The following is a 13,793-nucleotide window of genomic DNA, read 5'->3' on the forward strand; positions in this document are numbered from 1 at the left end:
CTGAGCGCCTGTCGTCCCTCCCAGTCACCGCAGAAACGAAAACGTTTTCCTCGTAGTTTTGATTTTGTATCCATAAAGAAACGACCGAGCAGTGCAGTCGTCCTGTCCGTAATAAATCCAGGAAGCTGTTATGTCCCAGTGTTTCCCCTACCATTGTACAGGCCTGGCGGGTCGCCAGGCCAAGGAGACCTGCCGCCAGGCCAAAAAAAAAAATCAATATACCAAAAATAAGCCACCTATCAATTCATTCATAAATCAATAATCATTTACATTAGGAGCGCCTCCGCGCAGCACAGTAGACTTGCTCCGCAAGTCGCGCGGCCGCAACAATCCACGCCGCGCTCCCGCTACGTTCTTCTTCGTGTACTTTACGCGCTTGATGTTGTTCTGATGCCGTTTCGCCTCGTTAAACCACCACGATGTCGCTTTCTACTTTGGAAACACGGAAAGTTTACATTGTATTTTGATAAGCTGTTGCACTCTTCAGACTCGTGGTGTGAGCGGAACCGGACCGGTACCGGACCCGGACCGGTACCAGACCCGGAACCGGACCGGTGCATTTATAAGAAAAATGCCGCTGTGTGTCGCCGTCCAAAATCCGCTTTCCTCACGCTGCCTGCTCGCACAGATCCGCTCGTGCGCACATTCGCTGATGCAGGTCGAGTGTTTTCGAGAAATAAATGCAGAGACGGCGCTCCTTAAAAACAACATCAAGCCTTGCGTGTGAAGTATTAGGACGTGATGACGTATGTACAACCGGCTAACGGGCCAAAGCCTGTTTGTGCTGGAGCCGAGGCACGCTACTGATTGCGCCCTTAGGCAGCCTATGTTAATAAAATAAGGATTGTTTTTGATAAGCTGTGGAACTCTGAGTTAACCTATTTCTACCTGAATTTCTATGAACTATTAGGCTGTTGAGTAAACCTATAACTTATATTTTACTTGATAAAATAAGACTATATATGCACTCATATGTCGTTGTAGTGTTTTACAGTATCTGTAGCTATTAATGTGATGCTCCTCATTTTCCAGACGTATTTTTCCGGCCCATAATTTTGCATCATTTCCATCAACCGGCACCTTAATAAGTCACTCTCTCCTTGTGATCTTGAATACACTCTGGTTGAACAAAAATGTTGAATGCAAATATAATAATTGCAGAATTGCAGACTGCTTGCTGTGCCACCTGACTTAATCCAACTGCACCAATACACCATCCCACACGTCTCGTCTGTTTAGGGTTTTTTCGGTGGGTACCACCGGGCCTGAAAAAAATTCTAGGGGAAACAATGTGTCCATATGTATGACTATGTTACAACATAGCAACGATAGCTTACAGCTAGTAACGTGCCGGGCGTGAAGGTGTGTCGCGGGTCAGCGTGGCCGCTTCGCCTCTCATGGTGGGGGTGAGGGGACTCATTCTGTACCCGGGGTACACACTGGGGTAGAAGCACCATGGTGGTCCTGCAGAGGTAGGCAGAGGGGCATAGCAGCATCCCCTCTCCTCGCACTGCCTCTGGCTCAGGAGCCTGTCCCGGGCGCAGTCGAACCGGCTGTCCGGGTCCACGCTGCATTCAATGTCTCTGGAAATATTAGCCTCTCGGGAGATGCCAGGGTGGACTCCCACTGAACGTTTTTCGTGTGCGTTTTCTGGCCTAACCAGTGTGGTCTCGTGGACAGAAACAAAGTTGATATACAAACATGCGGACAGTGCAAACGCGAGAGGGAGCATATTAGCTACCGTGAAGGTTGTTAGCCGTTAGCTAGGAATTAGCTATCCAGCGCTTCAGGGGCTATAGTTTTAGCATTTCTGTCCAACCAGATAACGTGCAGGAAGTGGTATAAAATAATTAGCATTGCAAGTGTTGGGACCTCACTAGAAGGACTACACAATGCGGCCTACAAAAGCCTACACATGCGGCCAGGACAACAGGACAAAGGGGATTAAAAACTACACCGCCATTTTAGTTTCACATCTCACACAGGTGAGAGATGCGACGCCACACAACTGGTGCCCTATTGGCTGACAATCTTCAGGGAACCCCGGGGGGTCCCCTGGAGCGGCCTGAGCTTTATAAACCGAAGCCGCCTGGAGAACGCTCTCTTACTCTGACTCCTACTCTGGCGTCTCTTCCTACAACCGGCGCAACACCACGTTGCAACGGGAGGCGACCCCTCCTGCAGCGCACCGCTGCAACAAGAGGAACCAAGCCGGTTCCTGCCTTCCAGCTACCAGACGCTGTCTGAAGTAAGCTGACTAAATCGCCAAGCCGCGATTATATCGCCGCTCGTGGAAGGAGGAAACACCAACTGTTTTCTTTATTTGAGTTTGATCAACGAGAGGAAACCCGCTCCGCTCTCGTCTGGACGAAGCCGACTCATCACGTCCCCCGCTGACGCCGGGGCCCACGAACTACCGCCGTTACGGAACGCCGTCATCGCCAGGACGGACTCGCAGCTTATGCAACGATACTAGTAAGAGGCTATCAGTCTGGGCAGAGACATAAGTGATAGTGTAGGATATGCTTGTAATTCTTGCTAACGTGTTTTAAGTTCTGATCGCGGACCGCCGGGTCCGTTTGTTCATGTGCTGCTGTATTTGAATACTGATCGTGTACCCACGCAGCTGGGTTGATTTCTGTAACAGTGTTTTCGACTAACCTCCGCCATATTCGCGAGCTCAGAAAGCCTCTACTATCAGTTAAAAGACCGGTCTCGCGGAATAAACGCCAGTTCATTCACGCGAGCCCGTGTGATAGCGGCACGGCTTCTGAGCCTCAGAATATCGCTCGCGCATTCTCTCTCTCTTTGTTTGTGTCCCGCTAACACACACACACACATACACGCCGCACACACGTGTCCTAAGCCAGCTGTTCCCGGCGGACGCTAGGGACATAGCTCCATCTGGTGGCTACATACGGCAATCTCTTTCTCTCTCTCTCTCTCTCTCTCTCTCTCTCTCGCTACTCCATCGGACGTCAGTGGCTCCGCCCCTGAACGCTGCGAGGAATAGCTCCACCTCTCTCTCTCTCTCGCTACCCCATCGGACGTCAGTGGCTCCGCCCCTGAACGCTGCCAGGAATAGCTCCATCTGGTGGCCGCACATAGCCATCTCTCCCTCTCTCTCTCTCGCTCTCTCTCTCTCGACACGCACGCAGCACACACACGCACATGCACACGCACACACATACGCACACACACACACCACGTGTGTCTCTCCCTTTTGTTTAGCTTAGCTTTGTGTGTTAGGTAGTTAGGTAATAAGGCTTTGTTAATTGCAGTGTTATTGATTGTGATCATTATTACTGATTTTAATAAATCTTATTATATTATAACTAGCGGTCTCTTGTGCTTGTTGTGTATATGTCACTGGATAACAGCAGGTTGTGAAGGCTAGTGCTTGAATTTCACGCCCTTCTTAATTGTTAGATTGTTTTTATGCTTCCATGCCAATGATCACGATGATTGGCATGTGAGTATAAAACCTTTATATTGAGACTGAATACAGTTTTAGGTTATCTTTTCCCTGATCCCAGGGTGGTGCCCCGTTTATTCATGATTATATCATGATAATATATTAAATATAATTATTAATACCAATAATCATATTGATATTGATAGTTAACTGTTGATAACCAAATCTGCTCCTGCTACAACCCCAACACAAGGCTGCAGAGTATTTGACTGAAATAAGTTGTCTGCAACGAAATAACAGTAGTGGACGGAGCTAAGTGGACACAAACATCAAACTAGGGCAAGCATACTAGGACAAAACTAAGTCGGCAAAAACTACCACTGCTGCTACTTCCCTTCCTTTCTCTTCCTGTATTCTTTGTGATTTAAAGAAAACAACCACGGCTGTGAAATTTCAGTCGTAAAACATAAAGGTTTTTTCTCAGGGAAAGCAAATATACATACAACAAATGCTATCGAAGTTATTTAAATTATTTAGGCGAACACCTGTAAATCTGATGACCACAGAGAATTCCGTGTGTGTGTTCATCAGCGTTATCATCTGTGAAACAAGCTTGTTTATCTCGCCACTTCCTGGTTACAATGTCCAATCAGAACCAGCCAGAGAACTTCTGGCCAATGGGATGCAGCCAAGGGGACACGTGTTCCTCGTGCCAAGACTGTGCTTGTTATTGAGGTCGGCTTACGCTGAAATGAGACTCTCTTGAACTTGATATCCGGCTAGCTCCTCCCGGGCCACTTACACTCAACAAAAATATAAACGCAACACTTTTGTTTTTGCTCCCATTTTTCATGAGATGGACTTAAAGATCTAAAATTCATTCCAGATACACAATATTACCATTTCTCTCAAACATTGTTCACAAATCAGTCTAAATGTGTGATAGTGAGCACTTCTGCTTTGCTGAGATAATCCATCCCACCTCACAGGTGTGCCACATCAAGATGCTGATCTGACATCATGATTAGTGCACAGGTGTGCCTTAGACTGTCCACAATAAAAGGCCACCCTGAAATGTGCATTTTTTTGCTTTATTGGGGGTCTGGGGACTCAGAACCAGTCAGTATCTGGTGTGACCACCATTTGCCTCATGCAGTGCAACACATCTTCTTCGCATAGAGTTTATCAGATTGTCAATTGTGGCCTGTGGAATGTTGGTCCACTCCTCTCCAATGGCTGTGCGAAGTTGCTGGATATTAGTGGGAACTGGTACACGCTGTCGTATACGCCGGTCAAGCACATCCCAAACATGCTCAATGGGTGACATGTCCGGTGAGTATGCTGGCCATGCAAGAACTGGGACATTTTCAGCTTCCAAGAATTGTGTACAGATCCTTGCAACATGGGGCCGTGCATTATCTTGCTGAAACATGAGGTGATGTTCATGGATGTATCGCACAACAATGGGCCTCAGGATCTCATCACGGTATCTCTGTGCATTCAAAATGCCATCAATAAAATGCACCTGTGTTCTTCGTCCATAACAGATGCCTGCCCAAACCATAACCCCACCACCACCATGGGCCACTCGATCCACAACATTGACATCAGCAAAGCGCTCACCCACACGACGCCACACACGCTGTCTGCCATATGCCCTGAACAATGTAAACCGAGATTCATCCGTGAAGAGAACACCTCTCCAACGTGCCAGACGCCATCGAATGTGAGCATTTGCCCACTCAAGTCTGTTACGGCGACGAGCTGGAGTCAGGTCAAGACCCAGATGAGGACGACGAGCATGCAGTTGAGCTTCCCTGAGATGGTTTCTGACAGTTTGTGCAGAAATTGTTTGGTTATGCAAACCAATTGTTTCAGCAGCTGTCTGAGTGGCTGGTCTCAGACGATCTTGGAGGTGAACCTGCTGGATGTGGAGGTCCTGGGCTGGTGTGGTTACAAGTGGTATGCGGTTGTGAGGCCGGTTGGACGTACTGCCATATTCTCTGAAACGCCTTTGGAGACGGCTTATGGTGGAGAAATGAACATTCAATGCACGAGCAACAGATCTGGTTGACATTCCTGCTGTCAGCATGCCAATTGCACGCTCCCTCAATGCTTGTGGCATCTGTGGCATTTTGCTGTGAGACAAAACTGCACATTTCAGAGTGGCCTTTTATTGTGGGCAGTATAAGGTACACCTGTGCACTAATCATGATGTCAGATCAGCATCTTGATGTGGCACACCTGTGAGGTGGGATGGATTATCTCAGCAAAGCAGAAGTGCTCACTATCACACATTTAGACAGATTTGTGAACAATGTTTGAGAGAAATGGTAATATTGTGTATCTGGAATGAATTTTAGATCTTTAAGTCCATCTCATGAAAAATGGGAGCAAAAACAAAAGTGTTGCGTTTATATTTTTGTTGAGTGTACTTAAACTGGACGTAAGTAATAAGTGCACCTAGAACCGGCTTCTAGCTCCGGAGGCAGACGTGATTTGATATCAATGCCCGAATTTGAATAGCTTTTATTAGAGTAATACAGTAATGTTAGATAAAACAAACAACGCTGTTATTTTCACATGGTTGTCAGGGTTTTTCCTGCGTTCAAAATTGCGAGGCGGCCGCCTCCAGCTAATTTCGTGCCGCCCCCAGCTTTTTTCTTAATTTTGTGCCGCCATATCGCTCTGCCCCCAGCTATGGATGTCATTTTAACTGCAGTTCCTGCATTGCGCCACTATGGGGGCGCTGTATCAACAGCGCGTCGAACGAGTGACAGACGAGCCCGAGACGGCCCCATCATGGGTTTGGCAAAGTAGCGGGTTTGGACCGCATAATTTTCGAGGGAGACTTACAGACTCTAGCAGGAGGGACCGCAGCGAGACCCGCCGCCACCCGCCGACGCTGCCCTCGTTTCCCCCACGAGAGCGGTCCCGTCGGGGTTACGCACGCGTAACGCGGTCAGCCGGAGACTGAAAGTCCACCGACTGCCGCGCCCGCACATGCGGTCCCGACGGGGGCCCATCCCCGGCCCGAAGGTCGGGGAAGGAGGGAAGGAGGGGGGAGCGCGCCGAACGAAGTGACAGACGAGCCCGAGACGGCCCCATTATAGGTTTAACAAAGTAGCGGGTTTGGACCGCATGGTCATCCGATTTTTGGGGAGATTACAGGTCACGTTAGCCATCTTTACTAGACTCTGTATCCACGTGTTCCCCTGTGACTCCGGTTTCCATTTATAAGAGAGTCATAGTTACTCCCGCCGTTTACCTGCGCTTCATTGAATTTCTTCACTTTGACATTCAGAGCACTGGGCAGAAATCACATCGCGTCAACACCCCCCATGGGCCTTCGCGATGCTTTGTTTTAATTAAACAGTCGGATTCCCCTGGTCCGCACCAGTTCTAAGTCAGCTGCTAGGCGCCAGCCGAGGCGACCCGCCGGGACCACCGCGTGAACGGGGCCCGACGGGCACCGTAGCTGGGGGAGATCCGCGAGAAGGGCCCGGCGCGCGTCCAGAGTCGCCGCCGCCGACCGCCGTACCATCACAAGCAGGAGTGAATGGCAAAATCGTGTGCTTTCTTGCTGTTTTCCCCCTCGGGTATCACGTGAATTGGGCGTTCCCGGGGGCGTTCCCAGGTTGCCGACTGGATCTATGGTCAGGATGGTACCACCTCTGCCTCAATTTGAGCCAGGAAAAACCCTGGTTGTATTCCGTAAAAACTCACTTTAAGTTATGAAATATCTTTAAAGGAGACATATTATGCTCATTTCTGCTTGTTGACATGGGTCTTTGATGTCTAAATGGAATGATAGTAACATGCTTTGGTCGAAAAAACCCAAGGATTGAGCACAGCAGGGTTCTCAACATACCAGTTTCACAGCCCTGCTTTCAGCGGCCGGATTCAGTGACTTTCCCTTTAAATGCTAATGAGCTACTGCGTGCGCCGCCCAAACGGTCTTGGCACCGCCCACCTCTTCCTGCCGGGCGTAAGACGTGAGGACGCCATTTTGTAACCATAACAACGGTTGATTCGGGGGAGAAATGGCTGCCGGTCAACAAACTGCGGTGCAACCTTACCTGTTCGAGCCGGAGTCCGACCCAGAACAAGAAGAGGCTCCAGAAGAAAGTCAGCAGCCAAGATTGAACATGGATGTTTCTCAGTGGTTAGTAGTTACGTTTTTTACCTCGAAATATACCGGTTTATAAACTTTAAATAAATATTACAAAAGAAACAACACGACGTGATTGCTTAGCTATCGTAGTTTCCAATCAATAATACAATTCTGCTAAAAAATAGGTGTTCCTGTGGCAATTGTGAACAAATGCCTACAGAACCTGAGAATATATGCTGTATGGAAATATCACAAGTAAGTGTGAACACTGTGCAAACATGGTTGTAATTTTGCAGTCGCTCTTTTCTATCATCCATTGTCACTCACTTATCTTTCATAATTTATAGGTTACACGAAGACTACAGCAGCTTCCTGAGCCACCAACATGCATGGTGGACCATCCTGGCCTCGAACCTGTCTGCCTGAATGTATTTTCACTGCAGAATGCACTAAACATTTATCGGGCAGACTATGGACCTTTACGTCTCAGGGGAATTGTGCAGTAAGCTTTCAGTCACATAAATACTATTAATTTATCGCAAAAATGTTATGCTCAAAAGTACGTAGGTGCTTCCTCTATCTTACATTGCTTATAGTTTATGGTTATAGTTTATCCTTATTATTTTTTACTGAGATCCCAGCTTGTGATCAACAAATGTATATCTAATTAGCTATCTATCTATCCATCTAGTTAACATGAAAATTACATATCAAACAATGAAAACACACAGAACAGTAAGTAAAGATTGTTTATTGTACATTTGTAAACATGTGTAGACATATGAAATAATAAAAACAATAGGAAGATAAATTACTGAAGTGGAACAGTTGAACTTTGTACTTCAATATCAATATAAAAATAATAACAATGAAAGTATCTTATTGCCATGGACGTGAACATTCAGTGCTGACTTTATATTACATTGTGTCCAGCCAATATAGATACCTAGCCTACAGAAGCTTTGTAAGCTGGTGCTGGGGCTTTCTGGGCCGGGGAGTGAGAGTTGTGCTGCCCGCCTGCGTGGTGCTGAGGATTCGTGCAGAGTTCCCTGATGCAGAAGGACAGTATGTTGGGTTCAGACCTGTCCTTGGTTGAACCTCGACACATAACCTGCTATAACGGTCAGCTTGTCAGGTCGGTCAAACTGAGCCGAGAGGTCTTCAGGGATTTTAAGCTTCAGGACCTCGTTCACATATGGGGCAGGGTCCTGGAAAACCTTATCAAAGATGAGGTCCAACAGTGCATCAACGTAATCTGTAGTGCAATAAACAAAGATGTATGTTTACAGGAAAGTTGCACTAGAACCAAAAAGCCTTGTGTAAAGTTTCTCTTGTTATTTCACCTAATTACTTCATATTTATACATTCTCCTTATTTATTATTTCTTTTGAAAACCATGTAAAAAGAATTCAGATTTTATTTGTTTGTGTTTATTTTCAACATTCTGTGATATGCCTGTATGTTCATGTTTACTTTTTATTTGTGGAGTTTAAATAAAAGACTGTAAAACTTACGGAATGTTGGCTCTGCTTTCACAGGCTTTGCAGTGCATTCTCCGCGTTTTGACTTTGGGAAGTTGACTCTGTAGAGCAGCTCTCCTCTTGTCGATGTTGCCTGAGGTCGGCCAGCATTTTCATTATAATGCAGGGCAGCCAGGTAGAGTCTTGGGTGGAAAAATAGTAGTTAGAAAGATAGCAAACAAACTAAATTATAATGAAATAAACAGATACTGGTAGTTTTATTACCTGCATAACATTCCAAGGTATGGGAAGACAACATTCTTCGGTGCAAACCGCAAAATGACACTGTGGAATGCCTCCAGCGATGAGGTCTGATAGTGAGGGCTGAGCTTTTCAACATCTCTCAGGATTCTCTTGTTAATCAGTGCCTTTTCTAACCTGCAGAAAGCTGGTGTCCCTGGAAAAAAGAAATCACATGAATTCAAACTGTTAAACATCTTTTAGATATTAAAAAAAAACATTTTATTCACAATTTTGTTTTTATCTACCTGCTTTCAACCATTTGCTCTTGTCCCTTGAGGTGCGCTGTGGATGCAAGCACTGGGGGAAAGCAGGATCTGGATGTGTGTGGATGTCTTGGACATGGTTGAGAATGGAGGTCCACTTAGCCACTCTCTCTGGCCCTGAAGTAGAGGAGGCTGCTGTCCAGTACACATGGTTCTTTATGCTTCGAAGCCACTTCTTCAGCTTTTCGCATTCTTTGTTCTGGGCTATCTTGACCAGTTTCTTGGACAGTCCTAATAAAACAATATTTGTCACATTCAGATAAACAGTATAAGTTGATTACAAAATAACTCTAACCCATGTAACATATTAGTGATTATGATAATAGGATAATATAATGTGTGGACCTGTGAGCAAGGGCATTTTATCTTGATTGTACCCCTACCTTTTTCCATGTGCCAGACATCGTAGTACTGTGTCACATTGGCCTCCCTCAGGAACTTCTGGATCTGAGGGTGACGGTCTGTGACAATGCTGTCCAATGTAACACCACATGCCTCCAGGAGAGCAAGGCTCCTCTTCAGACCTTTTTCCATGTGGTAGCTTCCCCCGACTTCGTTGCTCTGATCAGAAAAACAGGACAAAAGTCTATTAAATATATGATTCTTAAAAGCAGTCATTAAACACAGATTAGTTATCTTGAATAAAGATCACACCATTTCACTCACCTGAACCAGCTGTATGTCGACAATAGTGTTGCTCCTCAGGTCCATCATTGAGTAACTGCCAAACTTGGCAGAGTGGCCTTCAAAAGTAAATGTAGAATATCACAGAAATTTAATCTTACCTATCAATTTGTTGTACTTCATCGTAAACACTTCTCTAAACAAAAACATTAGAGTAAAATTTATCAGAGAGTCTTGTATACCTGGTGAGTCAGCCCTTAGGTCGCCACCCAGGATAACACTCTCCTGTTGACTAAGCTGCTCCATCATCCCGTTCTGCACAGTCTTCCACGTGTGTATGATTGCAGGCTCTATGAACGTCCGTGCATGACGCCTAAATGTGTCATACTGAAACATCTTCAGCTGCATTGCCCGGAAGATCTGAGGACAGACAGACAAGATGTGTCATAAGTACTGCTCTATACAACATTTAGCAATATGATATGCAAAAATAATACATTTACATAGTGATGACTAAATCTATTACCTTTTCAAGTTTGAAGAAAGATGCACCTGTGGTGTATATTGCAGCTGAGAGCTGGAGGTTTCCTGCAGGTGTGCTTCCCAGAATTGGCTGGCTGTTCCATTTTCTGAAGAACTGACAATGTGGGCATGTTTGTTCTACAGAGATGAATGTGCCGACCCTTCTTGTCTGCACGTCTGACACACGCTGACAGACAGGGCACACCTCAAACAGCTCCATCAGACACTTTTCATAGACAATATACGTTGGTGTCTTATGAACAGGGCAGGAAGGCTCCAGTCTAGTAGAAAAACAAAATAATCAAAAGAGAAATTAGTAACTCCCACACAGCTTGAGACAAATTATGTAAAAACATGTAGGGAATAAAAGGAATTCTGAGGTTATTAACTCACGTCACATCTGCTGACTCTGACATAACTGTGAATCCTTGGGGTCGGGAATTTCCATGGATGAACTACCCTCCAATGGATTCTCCTCTTCCTCCTCCTCCAGTTCCAAGCGAGCCCTTTTACTTGGTCTTTTTATTGGGGTTGATGTTAAAAATGGTTGACGAGTTGAGAAGGCAATGGTTGAGGTGCCAACACCAACATCAGCACAGGACACTGATTTCTGTGTGCCTTTGATAGATGAAAATATATTTTTCATTAGCCACTCCATATTCATAACAGAGTAAAACTAAAATTACACTATATAGAAACATAGTGACTAACATGACATGATATGCTTTTGGGCAACAAACCTGTGCTTCTGAAGTGAGGCTGGAGAGTTCTCATGGAAAGCTGTGTGCCAACGTTGCATGTCACTGGTTGGTCTGTCTGGCAGGCAACATGATGCACCACAGGCTGCTGTACAGTTGTACTTGTCTAAACACAAAAAGAAGCAATAGGTTATGTGTCTGCTTTCTCATGTTACATGAAAAATAAAAATATGTAGACAGAAATGATGATTAGCAATAGACATTTGTGAAGCAAACTTTTCTGTGTCCATGCCTGCATATAACTGATAGTAGCACAGCAGATATCTAGCAGGTAGCCCCTGTCTCCGGAAACAAAACAAAGTAGTGACTGCTTTATTGCAGATAACGCTTTGGTGCTCTCATGTCTGGTCTCTCATGCCAATAGGTTACGCTAGAGCTGTAGTTACATGTATACAAACGCACAGGAACTATTTCGACTGCCAACACAGTCCTTTAGCACAACATGCTAAGTAATGAACATAGCTAACTGGTCGGGAATAAAAGACCATTTTATACCGTGTCCTCTGCGTGTTCACGGCGGAACAGTAGCTCACCGTCCGTGAACTCCTGACAACGCTACAGCTGTAGTTGCATGTAAACAAACACACAGCCATTTAGCACAACATGCTAAGTAATGAACATAGCTAACTGGTCGGGAATAAAAGACCATTTTATACCGTGTCCTCTCCGTGTTCACGGCGGAACAGTAGCTCACCGTCCGTGAACTCCTGACAACGCTACAGCTGTAGTTGCATGTAAACAAACACACAGCCATTTAGCACAACATGCTAAGTAATGAACATAGCTAGCTTGTCGGGAATAAAAGACCATTTTATACCGTGTCCTCTGCGTGTTCACGGCGAAACAGTAGCTCACCGTCCGCGAATTACTAAGACCAATTAAAACAATCTTCCCTGCGTGTTCACAGCGGAACAATAGCTCACCGTCCGCGAACAACAGAGACATTTCACCCGTCTCCTCGCCATGTTCATGGCCGAGCAGGGGTTCAAGGCCGGTTCAAAGCGATACAATCTCAATGTCCTTATTCATTTTCTCAAATCACCGTCATGTTTTAAAAGAGTGCTCATATGACAAATTAACGTTTGGTAACATTAACACTATAGTGAATCCGACTGCCAGTAAGCACAACGTTGAACACTTCACATGTAATGTTAGCTCAGCCTCATTCGGCTAACACGACGGTTAGCATTAGCTCATGTGCTAAATGACCAAAGTAACACAAACTATACTGTTTTTGTAAATACTTACAGTTGCAACATCGGTGGCGTCGGCACGGACAGTGGGTATGGATCCATCTTTTAGGAGCAGTCTTGTTGCCAATCCAGCGGTATACTGTCCGTGGTTGGAGAAACAGTCCGATGTGAAGTGATTCGCACAGACCAGGACATTTTTGCTCAATGACGCTGGGACGTTTCCCTGGTAAACAAAATTTAGCCACTTCGCTTTTAAATCCTCTTTGTTTGGGAGGCGATGTAGCGACATATGAGGACCCGTGCATCCGATGACAGAGCAGCAGTGCTTGGCTTTCGGCTTGTACATGGTGGCGGTGAGGCTGTCGAGTACAAGTGAAGCGAGTAAGAAAAAATGGCGGATCCTTGTTCAGGTAGCCGGCGTAATGTGGGCGGGGATATGCCATGAATATGCAATGACTATGCAAGAATATGCAAAAGACCGGATTGTGACGTCACAATACGGTAAAAATCCAAACGGCTCGTTTAGAGACTAAATTCCTGACTCTGCCAGTTACTAAATATTGACTTAGTTGTCAAAACTCATGTTAAAGGGGTCGGGAGACACCCCGGATACGCAAATATACAAACTAAAGCAAGGAAAAAGTCAGTTTTGCATAATATGTCCCCTTTAAATTAGGTTGTTTTACCAATCTGCGTAACAATCATGTATTGTCAGTAACAAAACCAGGTCTACTAGTCCAGAACGTTTCAAATTGCAACTAAAATCAGACCCGCATTTTGGGTTCAGAGCTATAATTTCTAAAACCCTGCGCTCCATGTTCCACTAAAGTCTGTCAGTTGCTGCACTATAAATTAATATCTTCTGAAAAGGTGATCAGTAGAATTTTAATGATCAATGCAGTTTTTCAAGGAATGCCGACATAAAACTGAAGAAAAAAAGTTTATTGTATTCGGTGACATGCACCACAGTTTGCAGTCAAACATTTATTCATGTTACTATAAAAAATAAACCATTCAATGTAAGTATATAAAATAAAAAAGTATAGCAATAAATGAAGAGGAACTGTTTCATTTTTAAGGACAAGTGTGTTTTCATAATGTGTAAAGCACATAAAACCACTAAATTCCATACTTTACTACA

At 45.1% G+C, this 13,793-nt stretch overlaps 1 protein-coding gene and 1 long non-coding RNA gene across 3 annotated transcripts; one reads left to right on the top strand and one right to left on the bottom strand.

Moving 5' to 3' along the window:
- Window positions 1-7,178: 7,178 nt before the first annotated feature.
- LOC311031084 lies at window positions 7,179-8,262 on the top strand. The gene is made up of 3 exons (XR_014599040.1): window positions 7,179-7,580; window positions 7,715-7,784; window positions 7,877-8,262. It is a non-coding gene; the product is annotated as an uncharacterized lncRNA (long non-coding RNA).
- Window positions 8,263-8,264: 2 nt separating this feature from the next.
- On the bottom strand, window positions 8,265-12,990 carry LOC311031083 (uncharacterized protein). 2 transcript variants are annotated; one of them, XM_084037194.1, is made up of 11 exons: window positions 12,708-12,990; window positions 11,442-11,565; window positions 11,095-11,319; window positions 10,706-10,982; window positions 10,422-10,599; window positions 10,222-10,298; window positions 9,939-10,116; window positions 9,538-9,786; window positions 9,275-9,446; window positions 9,044-9,192; window positions 8,265-8,784 (listed from the first exon to the last, which is right to left on the bottom strand). In XM_084037194.1, exons 3-11 carry the CDS (start codon window positions 11,115-11,117, stop codon window positions 8,606-8,608), a joined length of 1,482 nt encoding a protein of 493 aa, XP_083893320.1. In that variant the 5' UTR covers window positions 11,118-11,319; window positions 11,442-11,565; window positions 12,708-12,990; the 3' UTR covers window positions 8,265-8,605. The 2 variants fall into 2 exon arrangements, with proteins under 2 accessions (XP_083893320.1, XP_083893321.1); XM_084037195.1 differs by lacking the exon at window positions 12,708-12,990 and having other exon boundaries at window positions 11,442-11,980.
- Between the last annotated feature and the right edge of the window lie 803 nt (window positions 12,991-13,793).

Source organism: Eutrigla gurnardus, assembly GCF_963514095.1.
Source record: "Eutrigla gurnardus genome assembly, chromosome: 20".
In the NCBI taxonomy this organism is placed as follows: domain Eukaryota; kingdom Metazoa; phylum Chordata; class Actinopteri; order Perciformes; family Triglidae; genus Eutrigla; species Eutrigla gurnardus.